At 26.3% G+C, this 15,400-nt stretch overlaps 1 protein-coding gene across 1 annotated transcript; it reads right to left on the bottom strand.

The window, feature by feature from the left end:
• Window positions 1-415: 415 nt before the first annotated feature.
• On the bottom strand, window positions 416-4,189 carry LOC112726552 (protein TILLER ANGLE CONTROL 1). Its single transcript, XM_025775980.3, has 5 exons — window positions 4,095-4,189; window positions 3,841-3,886; window positions 2,794-3,536; window positions 1,702-1,846; window positions 416-689 (listed from the first exon to the last, which is right to left on the bottom strand). The coding sequence occupies exons 1-4, from the start codon at window positions 4,098-4,100 to the stop codon at window positions 1,703-1,705; spliced, it is 939 nt and encodes a 312-aa protein (XP_025631765.1). The 5' UTR covers window positions 4,101-4,189; the 3' UTR covers window positions 416-689; window position 1,702.
• Between the last annotated feature and the right edge of the window lie 11,211 nt (window positions 4,190-15,400).

Below are 15,400 nucleotides of genomic sequence, written 5' to 3'. Positions count from 1 at the left end.
TCACATCACATAGCAGGCAGAAAAAAAAAATTATTGTGATGAACAATTAAGATTGATGGAGAAATAAATTAAATTTATTTTGTTGACTGATTTTCCTATTTGTTTTTTTCTTTTTTTTTTTTGGAGGAACCTTTGTTTATTTCCACCCTACAATATTAATTCAAGATAGGGTAGTACATGAAAAATTAAAAATATATAAATACAAATTATGTGCCTATTAATCTGCTCATTTTTTAATTAAATATGAATAAATAATAATCAAATACAAATTAATTAAGATAATAAGTATATTACTCTATCTTTTAATAATTGATCATTAGTTCAAATGTTAGATGATAATAAAAAAGCACAGATCTATACGATAAAATTAAATAATAAGTCTCAAAGTTAAGCCTAGATTAAACGAAGAGCCAAGTTTAAACCTAATTCATACATATATAATTGAGACATGGATCCACATTCTTAGGTCAAATCAAAGTCAAAGCCAAACAAACAGAGGGATAATCACGAATTACAAAATCACACGGTTCAAGGCATTTCTCATATATAATACACTAATAATAATGATGATAATAATAATAATATTTTATATTTAATTTTACAATATAATATATAGTGAACAAAACTACATCTCCACATAATAAATAGAGGGGAATCTCCCACAGAGCTTAGCAATGCATAGCTGGTGCCTGTAACAAGTCATCAGAGACCAAAAAAAAAAAAATTGATTAATAAATAAATTTGATTTTAATTCATTTTATATTAATAAAAATAATTATTTTTTATTTTGACTGTATGAATAATCATTTAAAAAAATTAATATAATTATTAATTATATAAAATATTTTATACTGTCAGTATCAAAATTAATTTTTTAATAAATAATGTTATAGATTACATTATTTTGACCTTTTTGTTTGGATTTTTTATTAGTTATTTGTGTAAGGTAGGCCTAAGGATATAAATGATTGGCTGGTTATTATGACATACATGGAATTGAATATGACTTTTGGGAAACATATATTTCTCAAGCATGCACCTATGTATCTTCCCTCAAGATGCATGAACAATGATATTCAAGAATTAGGCCCTTTTCATGTGTATTTTGTGATGATCCAACATATATACAAATAAAGAAAAATTGGAGTGAAAAACATTTGGTAGGGTACGGTTGAGATAAGATCATATCAATAATAATTATGGGCTCTTATGAATTGACATATTAATAATTATAGGCCAAAAGAAAATTAATGGTTTTAATGAGTTAAAAAATAAACCCATCATATCATGACCAAAAAAAAAAAAAAAAAAAACCATCATATTGAGTCTCTTTTTCCATCTCTCAGAACAATTTGCACCCACAAGTTTATGATAACTACATGAACTTATCTATTTGTCTTGTTGAAAAAAACCAAAGAAAAAAAAATTCCATATATTTAATTAAAGACACTTCACACTTCATCAATATCTTAATAAAAAATATATTAAATATATACTAAAATCAACTACTTATATAATTTAACTATTTTTAATATTTTATGTTAATAATTAATTTTAGTGACAGATGATTTTAGTGTATTTTTAATATAGTTGTATCTTAATGTATGAAAACATAGTACCAACCACAATATCTGATTTGCCATAAACCTTCCTCCAAAAAAAAAAAAAAAGAATTAAATTACAAGAAAAAAAAACATTCACCTTAAATTGGAATACAATATATTGAAGCCTTGCGGCCTTCCTTCTTCTTGGTGTGATTACCATCAATGGATTCCTTCTTTTCTGGTTTTTGATTTTTGGCATCGAAATCCGGGTGGATTTTCCTCTTTAACATTTTCTTCATGAGCTATAAGGACATATAATCACAACAAATTATACTTAATGAAAGACTAATTTTCATGAAAATGCATGCCAATTAGTACATATATATCTGAATTAGTTTATGTTCCGAGTTCGAAATAATATATGGAATTAGAAATGTTGCAAATTGATTGTTATTTATATAAAACTATTAACTATCACTACTTATAGCTACTTAATCTTTATCAACAACAATATTGTTAAAATTTTGTAGTAAGCTTTAATAAATATCATGGATAACAAAATTTATGAGTAGATTTTATTTTAAAAGGTTAAAAAATTCAGGTTTAAATAAGTTTTATAAAATACTCAATTTTTGGTTTTGATAACATAAAATTTAAAAGATATTTATTTTAGTCTTTGTTATTAGTTTGATCCGTTAAGTGTTGACATAACAAGTTAAATATTGACAAATTAAAATACTAATGATAGAAATTAAAATAGAGACCTTTTAAAATTTACAAGACTAAAATTAAAAGAAAAATTTTATAAAATCTAAAAACTTAATTATGCCAAAAATTTAAATAATTTTATGTTAACAAAAGATTACAAAACACAATTTTGACTAGGTCAACCTTTGCAAAATTCATTGGGTCTCTTGATTTTCATACATAGTCAATTAAAGAAACATTAGAGAATTTCTTCATATTCCTAATAAACCACATACATAATTATTCACTTATATAATTTTAAAATATAATAAATATAAATTAGTTATAAATTATAATTTAGTTTCATATATTATCAATATAAAAAATGCTACTCTAGCAACTAATTATATACTGTCACATTAATAAAATTAACTAATTTTTAAATATATTATTTAAAAAATTATCTAAATAAGTAATTTAATTAAATAATTGTATAAAATTGTTTACACTTTTAGTATATAAAAAATATTCAAATATTTTTGACATATTAAGCAATACTTACTTTCTTGATATCTTTCATTGGTTGAGGATTATCCTTGACATTGGGAAGAAGCTTCTTTGCAAAAGACTTTCCATGCTTTACTTTAAGGTTTGATTTTTCATCATCATTTGACTCAACCAAGATTTTTGTGGGGCCCATTATTTTCTTCTTAACTTCAGAATCAGCCAAGAATAGATCAGCTAGTGTGATCCTTTCCCCTCTCACAATCTTCTTCTTTTGATCATCATCAACATCATCACTCTCTCCATCATCATCATCATCATTCGATTCATCAGCAAGAACAATTTCATTGTTGATCAACACTTCTTCTTTGGTCATAACATTATAATTAGCATCAATGATAATTTGGTTTGCACCACCACCAACATGAACTTCTTCATCATCATCATCATCATCATCAAAGTTATTGTTGTGATGTTCAAATGTGTTGAGCATCAATGGATTCACTTCCTCATCATCATTTTCAGCATAATCATCAAAAACATTATTATTATTATTATTTTTATTTTTATTTAACCCTCCATCACCACCTAATAATTTTTTATCTTGAACTTGCAAACCAAAATATTCTTTGTGATCATAACCAAGTGTTCCAATGGTTAGAATCCCATCTTTCCAACCACCAAGCATATTAGTAAGTGCAACTTGTTTCAACAAAGCTACTTCATTATCCCCAACAACCTTATTATTATCATCATTGCTTATTGTAACTTCATTCTTTTTCATATCTGAAGCAAACCCATCTAAGAAAAAAAAAAGAATAATAATCAATTGAATTTATTAGAACTATAAATTAAATTAAAAGGTAATACTAGGTAAACAAAAAAAAAAAAAACAGTCAAGAACTTGCTTTATTTAACATTAATTAATTATCACAACAATTAATGAATACTAAATAAGGCAAGTTATGGCTGTTTTTGGCTGATTTTCTTTGGTTTACAAACATTTTCGTTAAAATATGAATTGTTTGTTCATTAAGGTAATTTATTTGGAAAATCAATGAGAGTATATATGTAGAATTGAAGTTTAAGTTTTAGAAGATCAAACCCTTTGGAGGTTTATGATTGAACCGCTTGTGCACCCAATTGAAGATCTGTGATAAATTAATAAACAACAATTGAAGAAGATCAAATTAATTAAAGAAATAATAATACCATAGGCCTATAGTAGTTAGTTAGGACTAACACAAAAATGTGACTATCCAAAATAAATTAAGTAGTACTAAAAGTAAAGCAAAATAAACTAAATTTACAATGCAATATAGAATTTTTAAATATATAAATATGCATGGTTTGAATCACCTTCATATTGTTTTTCTTCTTAGAAAAGTTGGACAAAGAAAGGGTTAGTTTGCGAGTGCTTTATATATATGGAATTTGAGAAACTATATGAACATGTGAATATGAAAACACATGAACGGGGCCAATTTAGATGGTTGAACTAGAATGTGCCACGTGGCCAACTGGTACCTACATTACATTTTGGTTAAGAGATAGCAATTGAAATAATCTCTTAATTTTAACTTAATAATCAAAATGATCTCGCAGTTTTTAAACTAATCAAAATAATTTCTCAATTTAAACCGTAAATAAAAAAAACCCTTTCGTTAATCATCAAAGTAATGCTATTAATGAAACTCATCCATGAAATTATATTGACTCGTATTTCGGATTGTGGACATGCTGTTATAATGAATTCTATTACGACTCTATTCATGATAAGAACTTTATTTTCAGAGACTGAAAAAAAAAAAAAATAGAAGTTACTCACATAAAAATGTTTAAAATGTTTTTTTTTAAGATATTTTTAGTAATTAAAATTCAATATATATAATTAATTAAATTGTATTATTTTTATTAAAATTAGATCAGATATAATAATTTGGCCAAAAAATTAATGAACTAAATCTTGAACTAATCTAAATTAATATTTTTTATAAAAAATAACAACAATATCCTTATTCTAAAAAATGACTAAAATACTCTTATTTTATATATATATTGAGAATCCTAAATCATAACTCTTCTTTTCTTTCTATGTCGTCATGGGTTAAGATTTAGGGTTCTCAATATATATATATATATAATGAGTATTTTAGTCATTTTTTTATAATAAGGGTATCGTAGTAATTTTTTATAAAAAAATATTAATTTAGACCAGTTTAAAATTTGGTTCATCAATTTTTTGGCCAAATAAATTTGTTCGATCTAATTATGACAGAAATAATACAGTTTAATTGATTACATATGTTAAATTTTAATTGTTAAAAAATATCTTTAAAAAAGATGTTTTATGCGTCTTTATTTGAGTGGCTCCATAAAAAAAGAGTTTGGATTTGTTACACATACAATGGAGAAGGAAGAGAAGATAATGAGAAAGCATATAGGATTCAGGGTTGGAGTTTAAGAAATTTAATCGCAAATTTAAGAGACTAAATTGATTGTATATTTTTTACGCCTAATATATTATGTCAACATGAAAGTTAATGACATACATAGAATTTTTGTTAACAGTGTTAACTTAGTAATTAATAGAAGGACCATCTTAATTTATGTTTTAAAATTAAGAGACTATTTTGATTAGTTTAACAACTAAAAGAACATATCTATTATTGAATTAAAACTGAGAGATCATTTTAATTGTTATCTCTTTGCATTGGTTAACTAGGTTAATATAATGAAACAGATTTTAAGTATTAAGTATTAACTACTTAATTAGTATATGGTTCAAGAGCTCTCTTTTCAGATATTGAAGAGAAAGAGTTTGAATTTGTTGTAGATTTGATTAAAAAAAAAAAGAAGATAATGAAAAATAGATTTAAGATTGGGGTTTAATAAATTTAATTCTAAATTTGAGGGATTAAATTTATTGTATTTTCTTTACGTCATATTAGTATGTTTAACATTATGCCAATATAAAAGTTAATGTCACACATAAGATTTTTAAGAAATCATTTTAATTATTACTTCTTACGTTAATTAGTGTTATATATATAATTATTTATGTTGCCTTTTTCTATCGGCTTAAACTTTTAAAAGAAGTGATTTCATGATATGATATCAGAATTCTATATTCGAAAAGATTAGAGTTCGATCTTTAGTAAAACCTAAAAGTAAGACAAATAAAAGAAAAAAAGAAGACTATATTTAAGTCAAGTAAGCAGAAAAAAAAAAACTCTTATTTAAAAAAGAGTAAAAAAATGTTAGAGATATAATTATTTATGTTATTTTTTTCTATCAATTTAAATTTTTAGGAAGAGTAATTTTACATCAATTAGATTAATATAATTAAAATTAATGAAGCAAACATCAAGTATGAACAAAAAGTTGTCAATGAATTATAGCTCAAATGACATAATTTTCTCATACTCAATTAAAAAGTTGCGGATTCGAATCTCCTATCTTTGTTAAAAAAAAAAAAATCAAGTATGAACTGCTTAATTAACTATAAGATACATATAAATATAACTAATAAAAGTTTTGTGCATGACTAATTAGCGTACTAATTAAATAATGTGATGATCAAATCAATCAATAGGATAGGATTTTTTGAATTCATTGGATATATAATAATATGTTGTACTAGTCACCATCCATCATAGTCCTGTCAAGTTTATCTTTGAAGAATCCTAAGTAAGTCAACAAGAAAATGCTCACCTGCTCAATTAGAAACCAACATTTACCTAATACAAATATTAATTTTAATTTGTGGCCCTTGTTAAAATTTCACAAGTAAAAATGTTTTATGATAAAACCAATACATTCTAACAAAGAGAACGATTGAACTCAAGTGAAATTAAAATAACTTGTGGAAATACTTGGCTGAGAAAAATGAGAATTGTAATTCTATATATATATACTAAAGTTGTGGATCATGTATATAGTTGTGAATTTGAACACTAAATTGTCCGAGAATAATAATCAATTATTTGACTGTGAGATATATTGCAGGTTGTTGCACAGTCACGTTGTTGAACTGCTTGCTCTTGTTATTTTCTATTCCATCACAATGCATGAAAAACTACTCTTATATATATGCCTCTTGACTAGGGTTTCGTGCTTTTTTTGTTGACAGATACATGACCTATACCATAAAGGGAACAAAGTTCTGTAAGATAAGAGAATGGTAAAGTAATCAAATAAAAAATAATTAATATTAATTGATCTAATAGTTAATTTATTAGTTTACTTAATTTAGTAGGGTTCGAATTTTACTTTGTGCATATAGTAACCTATTATTTAGCGACAAATTTTTAAACGAAATTCAGATTTACAATAAATTAGTTTTTAATATACCGGGTTGAAAAATATCGTGAGAAATAAAAAAAATTATCATTAAATTTATAACTTTTATCATTTAACCTTTTCTAGAAGAATGATTTGGGAAGAGAAAACAAGACACCCAACAAGACACGCAATTAGAGAGAGTTTGAGTACCTTTTTCTAGAAGAATGATTTGAAACGAGAAAATAAGACACCCAATGAGATGGTGATGCTTGGGAGGCGTAATGACGACGACGAAGGAGTGGGGAGTAGTAAACGCAATTAGAGAGAGTTGGAGTACCTTTTCTAAAAGAATGATTTGGTAAGAGAAAACGAAGTACCAATGAGATGGTGATACTTGGGAGGCGCAACGACGATGAAATAGTGGAGAAAGTAACTCAGGTTAAAATAATACACCCAATTAAAATATGACACATCATAGAAAATAACTTACATGTTACTTTAGAAAAAGTAGAATAGCATTCACCTAATTTTATTATTTTGATTTAAAAGTGATTAGATTTTTTATTAGTTTTTCATTTTAGAAAAGTTTGATTGTAATAAAGTTCATGTTAAATTTTAGTTCATGATGAGTTAATTATCAAGAAGTATCTATCTCATCATCATGCGTGGTGTTGTTGATATATCTAATATCTATAGGGTAGTTTGCGGATGTGAACCAATCCATGAAATTTCAACATTGAAGGAGACATTGACCAAATTAAATGTATGTTATTTGATGCTACAATTAAGTTATACATTGGATATTAATAATGCTAAAGAGTAGATAAAGTAAGGTTATTCATGCTTCCATGACTTATCAAAGTCTCTATGTCCGAGTGAGATATTTCCTTTCACTATGTTTACAACTTCACATGCATGAATATGGTGGGGCAATGCAAGTGGGTGTCTTGGCACTACATACCCTAAAGCTACTTTCATTGCATATACCAATATATGGGACTTCTTTTTCAATTAATTTTTACAACAATATATAAATATTAAAGTATTATTACCCATTTTCGCTTATGGTTAATTCCCATGCAAAGCAAATTAAAATAATCATTATTAAATTAATTCTTTTAAAAATTTAAGTAGACAGAAATAAATATATATAATGATTATATTTTTAACATAATTTTTTTACGTAAATTTGTTTTTGAATTTACGTAAATTATTTTTGTATTGAATCGAGCTCTTGATTTTTAGGTTATAGAATCTCTGATAATATATCACAAAATCACTTCTCTCAAAAATTTAAACTAATAAAAAAAGATATATAAAGTTATATCTCTAAAAATATATTTTTTTACTTTTTTTTATCATATATATATTGTAGCTACAATAGTAGTGTTATGTTTGTGGTCTAAGAATAAAAACAATAAGCTAAGTCCAACAAGGCCTATCTTCTCAAATGTACTGGTAATAAGACTCGGTGTATAATTTAATGTCCTGAAACAATGTGCATAATAAATTTGAAAGGAGCTCCATTATTCAAAATGTAAAGCATAAGAGGGACAAAATAGCATGCAAAACACCCCAGACAATCACAAGAATCAGAATGTTCCATGAAAATGGAAAAGTTTATTAGCTGGAGAATGCAAGATCCTCCAAGAGGGAGTATCCAAAGGGCAAAACAAAGCCAAAGAGAAATTTGAATATAGAATTCTTCTAAATTCTAATGATGGTACTATTGTGTTTTGTCTACTAGTACATACCATGCACTCAGCAAATTAATTGGCTACTCATAATTCGGATGGCATTTTTCTGGAAAAAAAAAATTAATTTAAATTTAGTGACTAGAAAAGTTTAGGTCATCAAGTTGCATAGTTTTTACTATTTTTCCGTACTTTGTGGTTTCTTATTTGGGATGCTCCCATAAAGATGCGTAAAACATCTTTCTGTAAAGACATTTACGTGTCGCATTATTATTGGACGTATTAATGAACCAGTTATTTTTGAATTTTTTAACGAATTAGAATAAAACTGATTTTTTTATAAAAATAACAATAAATCCAATTTTTTTAGAGATTTAATTGTATTTTTTAATTTTTAGGGATTTAAATATCCAAAAAACAAAAAGTCAGGGATATAATTGTCTTTTTATAAAAAAATTAAAAATATTCGGTTTAGATGGTATGATTCGATCGGATCAGATCGGGTCTAATAATTATAATGTAGACAATTAGGTTTATTATTGTTACTATAATAAATCGATTTTGTTCTGATTTATAATAAAAAATAAATTATTAACCGATTTAATAAGAATGTCCAATAATAACATGACATGTTTAAACGTCTTTAAAAAAAGATATTTTTAGTGTCTTTATTAAAGTGGTCTCCTTCTTATTTAATTAATCTAATAGTTTGAGTCTGTTTGTTAATGATTCTCAAAAGCTGATTATAACATGATTTTTTTTTTAATTTTTACATTATTGGAAAAAAGTTGAGAATCAATTTTAATCAGAAACCATTCTATTCTTTCAAAAATACTGAAAAATAATTTTATTTTTGTTTTAAGAGTTGGTAATTTCATTAAATTTTTACAAATATTAAAAGGTGATTTTTTTAATTTATTTTTTAATAAACACCCCCCCCCCCCTTTTTTCTAATCATCCATTAGTTCTCATTATATAGCTTTGGATTCTTTTCTTTTCATGTTTTTTGATGAACATGTTCATATGGCTTTGGATTCTTGTTAAGGCTAAACGGGTGTGTTATATATCTTTAATTTCCAAATCTTAAAAGGGTAATGTATGTCACACATATTTTGCCACTAATGTGGGTGGGTCATATAATTATTGAGCAGCATGTATTTATTTCATCATCACTATCTTACAAAGTAAGGATATAGATATGGCTCCACTATGTACTGTGATAACTTTTCATCGATGAAATAGAACACATAATAGACTAACACAATATATATCAGGTCAGCAAATTGGCACATTTTATAATTATAACCCTTTTAATAATTAAGCTTTTGGATGTTTCGATTTTTAATGGAATAATTGAAGATAATTAATAGCAAATGGATAATTTTAGAAAAATAAAAAGTTTGAGAAATTATCAATAAATAAAAAACTGTAGTCATATGGTTATTAAGTCACATCTTAGCTGAAAACTTTAAGGATTCTGGATTCATGATATTCACGTAACTATATAATAATCGCCATTAATTTAATATTTTTAATTAGTGTGGAACTTATTTGTACTTTAAGTCTATTATTTCCTCTTCTACTTCCAAAATAAAACTTCTAAATCGATCAGTAATTAGCAGATATAAAAGCTAACAAGTCTTGTAATTTAGTTTGAGTTTTGTGATCTCAAACATTATAAGAATGCGGGAAGTTTAAAACACAAGAATAGTACTAAAAAGGTGAAAATTCAGGTGCAGTCAACTTTACGTGAAGTTGATAGTTGAGAGCCGTTAGATAAAAAATTAATCAAATCAGATCAGTCAAATTATCTAACTGTTCTCAGTTATCAACTTCACGTAAAGTCAACCGCACTACCACCTCAGTTTCCACCTACTAAAAAATGCATGCAATATGCACAATGCAAGATTTTTTCACATGCAATGAATGCACTAATTGCAAGGCTATTTTTTTTTAGAAATAGAGGAAGATGTGGTGTGTAAGCAGGCACGAATCTATTCATTAAGGTCTGGGGCATTTGTCCCCGTTGAGTTTCTAAAATATATTTATTGATTTTTGTTATTTTATTTAATTTAGTTTTAGTCTTGCATATAATGATTATTTTCGTTCAAAATTTTTTTACCATAACTTTTATAGAGTATTAACTCTGCAATTAAATAATAAAAATTAAATGATTAGTTTAAAAAAAAGACATTTGATTATTTAGACTAAATATAAAAAAATTATAATTGTTTGATTTGAATTTTTATCTTTTTTATTATTATATGTTATCTTTCTCACACAATTATATATTGAGATGTAGTTTTTTTCATATTATATAAAAAATAATTAATAATATATAATCTAACAGGCACAAAATATTTGACAAGACATTAATATTAAATATATTAAACACAACATTGTCAAAATATTGAAATAAGAAGAAAATACTTCTTAATTAATATGCTTTTTGATATATTAATTAAATTATATTAGAATTTTGTTAATATACTTAATTTAAGATATGTGAATATATTTATATTAATTTATTATTATTATTAATTTATTATTATTGTTAATATACTAATTTTATCCCACTAATAAAATTTTTTAGATTTGTCATTGTGTAAGTTAATATAATGATTAGCTGATGTATTTTTTTTAATATAATTTTTTAAAATTTTAATTAATAAATTGAACCTTCACTTGAGGGGTAATAAAATTTATAAAAAAATTGATGGTCAAATTTTATGGTACACAAATTGAAGAGTAATTTGACTTGTGTTAAAGTAAATTTTGTTATTTCACCATAAAATAAATTAGAGGGTCCAATTAACACCTTAAAAAAATTAGCTTCAAATCTAAAGGTTTGAATGTTCAAAAAAATTTAAAATAAAAAATAATAAATTTGCTCTTCAGATTTATAGTTTAAAAAAAATTAAAATCAAAAGTTACAAATCTAAAAATTAAGTTTGTGATCCCCACATCATAAAAAAAAAAAATCAAATTTTAATAGTACTGAAAAACATTATCCGAAGGCCAACATCAACATCAAATTAAAATTAAAAAATGTGATTGCATGCAATATGCAAGTACAAAACTTGCTAGCATTAGTGTTGCAAATGTATCACTTTGCCAGCTTCTTCTTTTCTACTTGCCACTGTCTCTTCTTTATTATTTTTTTCTTCAAAGGGTACTATAAACTAACTAGTACTCTTCATTATTTCATTCCTCATGTTTCACTTGTATTGGAGCTTCCACCTAACTCACTTGTGACTTGTGAGTGCTTACACGTGATAATAATATTCATTCATTCATTGCTTGGTCTGTTTTAGGTATACGTGTGAATTGTTTTTAGTTTTTATTTTATTTTATTTTATTTTTTTAGGTTGACTTAGTTTTTTTAAAAGTTTGACTCAAGTTAATCTTTTAAAAGTTTTCCAACTCATGTTAATAGATTAATTTAACTAATCAAAACTTATAGAACCCAAAATTAAATAACTTGTATACATACTTTCACATAAGAATTGTTTTTGAATTTTTTTAAAATTTTTATTTTTTTATTCGTCTTCTATAAAAATGTTTTCTTTTAAAATTAACAATGATTAAACTTAAAATTTTTTTTAATGATAAAAACTAAAATATTATATTATAAAATCACTTGTCTCAAAAATTTAGAAGAAGAAACACGTCATGTAAAATTATATTTACGACAATAATGAGCCTAAAAATTAAATATTGTGAAAACTTACATATCATTTCAAAAGAAATAAATGTTATCAATGGATAAATTTTGATAGGAAGATCAATTACTTTAGCAAAATTTATTACTTGCTTTGTGTAATATAATTATTCAAGATAATCATCATAAGAATGATTCTTCAATCTTTACTCTTTCATCTTTCTCTACTCTCAAACTCACCTACCTTTCAAATTTATTCTACTTGGTACGGTGGATTCTTTTAATAACAAAATATTTGTTTCATCTTTTATTTCATTGATTTTGTCTTTTACCGTACCATATAGCTTTAACTTTTGTATATATTTTTTTTAATTATCATTGAATAAAATGAAAGATATCAAAATCGGATGAGAGAGGCAATGAAGATGATAGAATTGAGAGAGAAAGTAGAGAGAATGTAGAGAGTTTTATTAGAGAGAAAAACTGAAAAATAAAAAAAAGATGAGGTACAATTAATTACAAGCTAACTATATATAATAAGGAAAGAAAAAAAGATAATGTATTTTGTATCGTTTAGGGTTAACTATGCTCTGTTAGAGTTTTTTTTTTTTAAATAGAATTTCTATGTCATTTAGATCAACATTTAACTTTTGTCAATTCTCTTCTTACACATTTAAATTTCTTTTTTCTTTTCTTTTTCTTTCTTTTCTACAATCTCTTCTCTACATAGTTGAAAGCACGTCAGAATGCAGTACTCTAAAAAGGATAACGACGAAAAACATGGATGAGAAAGACACAAGGATAGGGATAAGCTCTTGTATCAATAGCTTGACAGTAAAATATTTGCAGGAAAGCCATTTTCTATTGGTACCATGCCTGGTGCACTACGGGCAATATGGGGACGTCCAAAAGGATTTAGAGTGGCGAAAATTGAAAAGAATCAATTCTAATTCTTTTTTAATAAAGAAGTGTTTGAAATTGAAAAAATTCCTATCCAACAGATTTCGAACTCAGCAAAAAAAATTTGTTAGGAGACAAATAGAAGACAAATTTTCTAATTTCCTAATGTATTTTTCTTTCGTTAGTTTATTGGTTATTACTGTAGCCACTTATGACTTCAATTGGGAGAACCCCGCTGCTATTTCTTTCGTCTCACATTGGATTTTGTATCACTTTCTTAAAGTAATGCAATTACCTTCACTTTGGAACAAAAAAAAAAGGATTGTTAACTAACTTGGACAGCTATGGGCAGCACAAATTATCCAAACCTACTTGTCAAAGTATAACTAACTAGCTTAAACTTCATCTCTAACATGTTCCTCAAACCAATGGTTCCTTCTTCTGTTTGTTACTATCTACTTATTGTCCCTTAAGTCAACATACTAGTTTTACTTACTCTGAATTTTTCTCTGAACTTTTGAAAGGTTGCAGCTGAAAGAGATTTTATTAAGGTGTCTACTAGTTAGTCCTATCTAGGAATATATTGAACAAAGACTTCCCTTTTTGCTACATAATCTCTCATAAATGACTAATTTAAAGCAAAGTGTTTAGTTTCGTTGGGCAGAACTATATTACGTGAAAATAGTATTGCGCTTTGATTATCACAGTAAATGACTGGTTTGATTATGCAAGGCAATCTGATTTCTTCAAAAAGGTTTGGCAACCAGACTATCTCAGTTAATGTGTCAGCTATTTCTTGTAATTCAGCCTCTATGCTGCTCTTGGATATTGCCTTTTGTTTTTTGCTTGTCCATGAAACTAAGTTTGACCCTAAAAATACTTTAAATTCATTAGTTGACTTTCGATCATATCTATATCGCTTGCTCAATCAGAGTCACAAAAGTCATAAATTTGAAAACTTGAAAAGCAAAAATTTCATCCCATGATTGAGTGTGCCTGCCAAATATTTGAGTATCCTTTTCACTACTTTTTAGTGAACTTTAAGAATATTATGTAAGAACTGAGCTACTTTATTTATTGGAAAAAATAAAAGATCTCAGATACAGTAATTATTGTATATTATAATTCACCCACTATTGATTTATAGAGGGTGGGGTTGTTGAAGACTCCATCTCAAAATTCTGATAGCTTTAGTGAGGAGGTCATTGGGGATAGGTAGAGATTTAGTATTGATCACACCAGCTCTCTTCAAGAGGTCTCTGATATATTTGGTTTGGCTAAGAATGATTGACCCTACTATATATTTCTTTACTTTAACTAAAAAAAAAAACATTTTGCTTAAATCCTTTAGTTAAAAAGTGATGTGTAGCTGAGATATGATGCATTTGATTTTATCATCTGACTTCCAGTTACTAGAATGTCATCGACATAGACAATTATATAGATAGATGAAGAGGCAGTGAACTTGATGAACAAGAAAATGTCTTATTTGGTATTTGAGAAACCGAATTGGTGAAGGGTGGAGCTAAGTTTTGTGAACCGAACTCTAGGAGCTTGCTTGAGACCATTGAGAGACCTCTAGAATTTGCAGACTTACTTTGAATTTGGTGAGCTAAATCCTTCAAGTTGAAGTATATACACATGGAGATCTCCATTGAAAAATGTATTGTTGAAGTTAAATAGCTTCATTTTTCATCCTTTTGCAAAATCTAGACTGATGATTACTGGAATTGTGGCTAATCTTATAACCGGACTAAATATTTGGTCATAATCAATTTCTTATTTATGGTGAAAGCTGTTAGCTACGAGATGAATCTTATACTTTTGAATGGTGTCATTGGGGTGTTTCTTTACTCTAAATACTCATCTACAATCCATAGGAGTTGTTTGGGGTGACAAATCAACAAATGTATGTCTAGGTGATATTTCTCATTAGTGTTGAGAACTTCTCTTCCATGGCTATTCTCCAATGAGGGATTGCAAGTGCTTGGAGAATGCTCTTGGAAAAGCTTTGATCAGAATCAAGCAAGGATGAGACTGTGGTGTTGAAGACCCGTGGCTTAAAGATGTCATTTTCACTTTTAATTGTCATGGCATGTTGATTTTGAGATGCTAATAGTGAGGGA

The sequence above is a fragment of the Arachis hypogaea genome, chromosome 12 (genome assembly GCF_003086295.3).
Source record: "Arachis hypogaea cultivar Tifrunner chromosome 12, arahy.Tifrunner.gnm2.J5K5, whole genome shotgun sequence".
NCBI lineage: Eukaryota > Viridiplantae > Streptophyta > Magnoliopsida > Fabales > Fabaceae > Arachis > Arachis hypogaea.
Note: the sequence above shows the minus strand (reverse complement) of the source record. Positions and strands in the feature narration are given on the sequence as shown.

Excerpts from the sequence above, each read along its gene's own strand:
- LOC112726552 (XM_025775980.3), bottom strand. Across the intron at positions 3,537-3,840 it reads CAATCATAAACCTCCAAAGG|ATGGGTTTGCTTCAGATATG; the intron begins GTTTGATCTTCT and ends TTTTTTTCTTAG. Across the intron at positions 1,847-2,793 it reads CAATGAAAGATATCAAGAAA|CTCATGAAGAAAATGTTAAA; the intron begins GTAAGTATTGCT and ends ATGTCCTTATAG.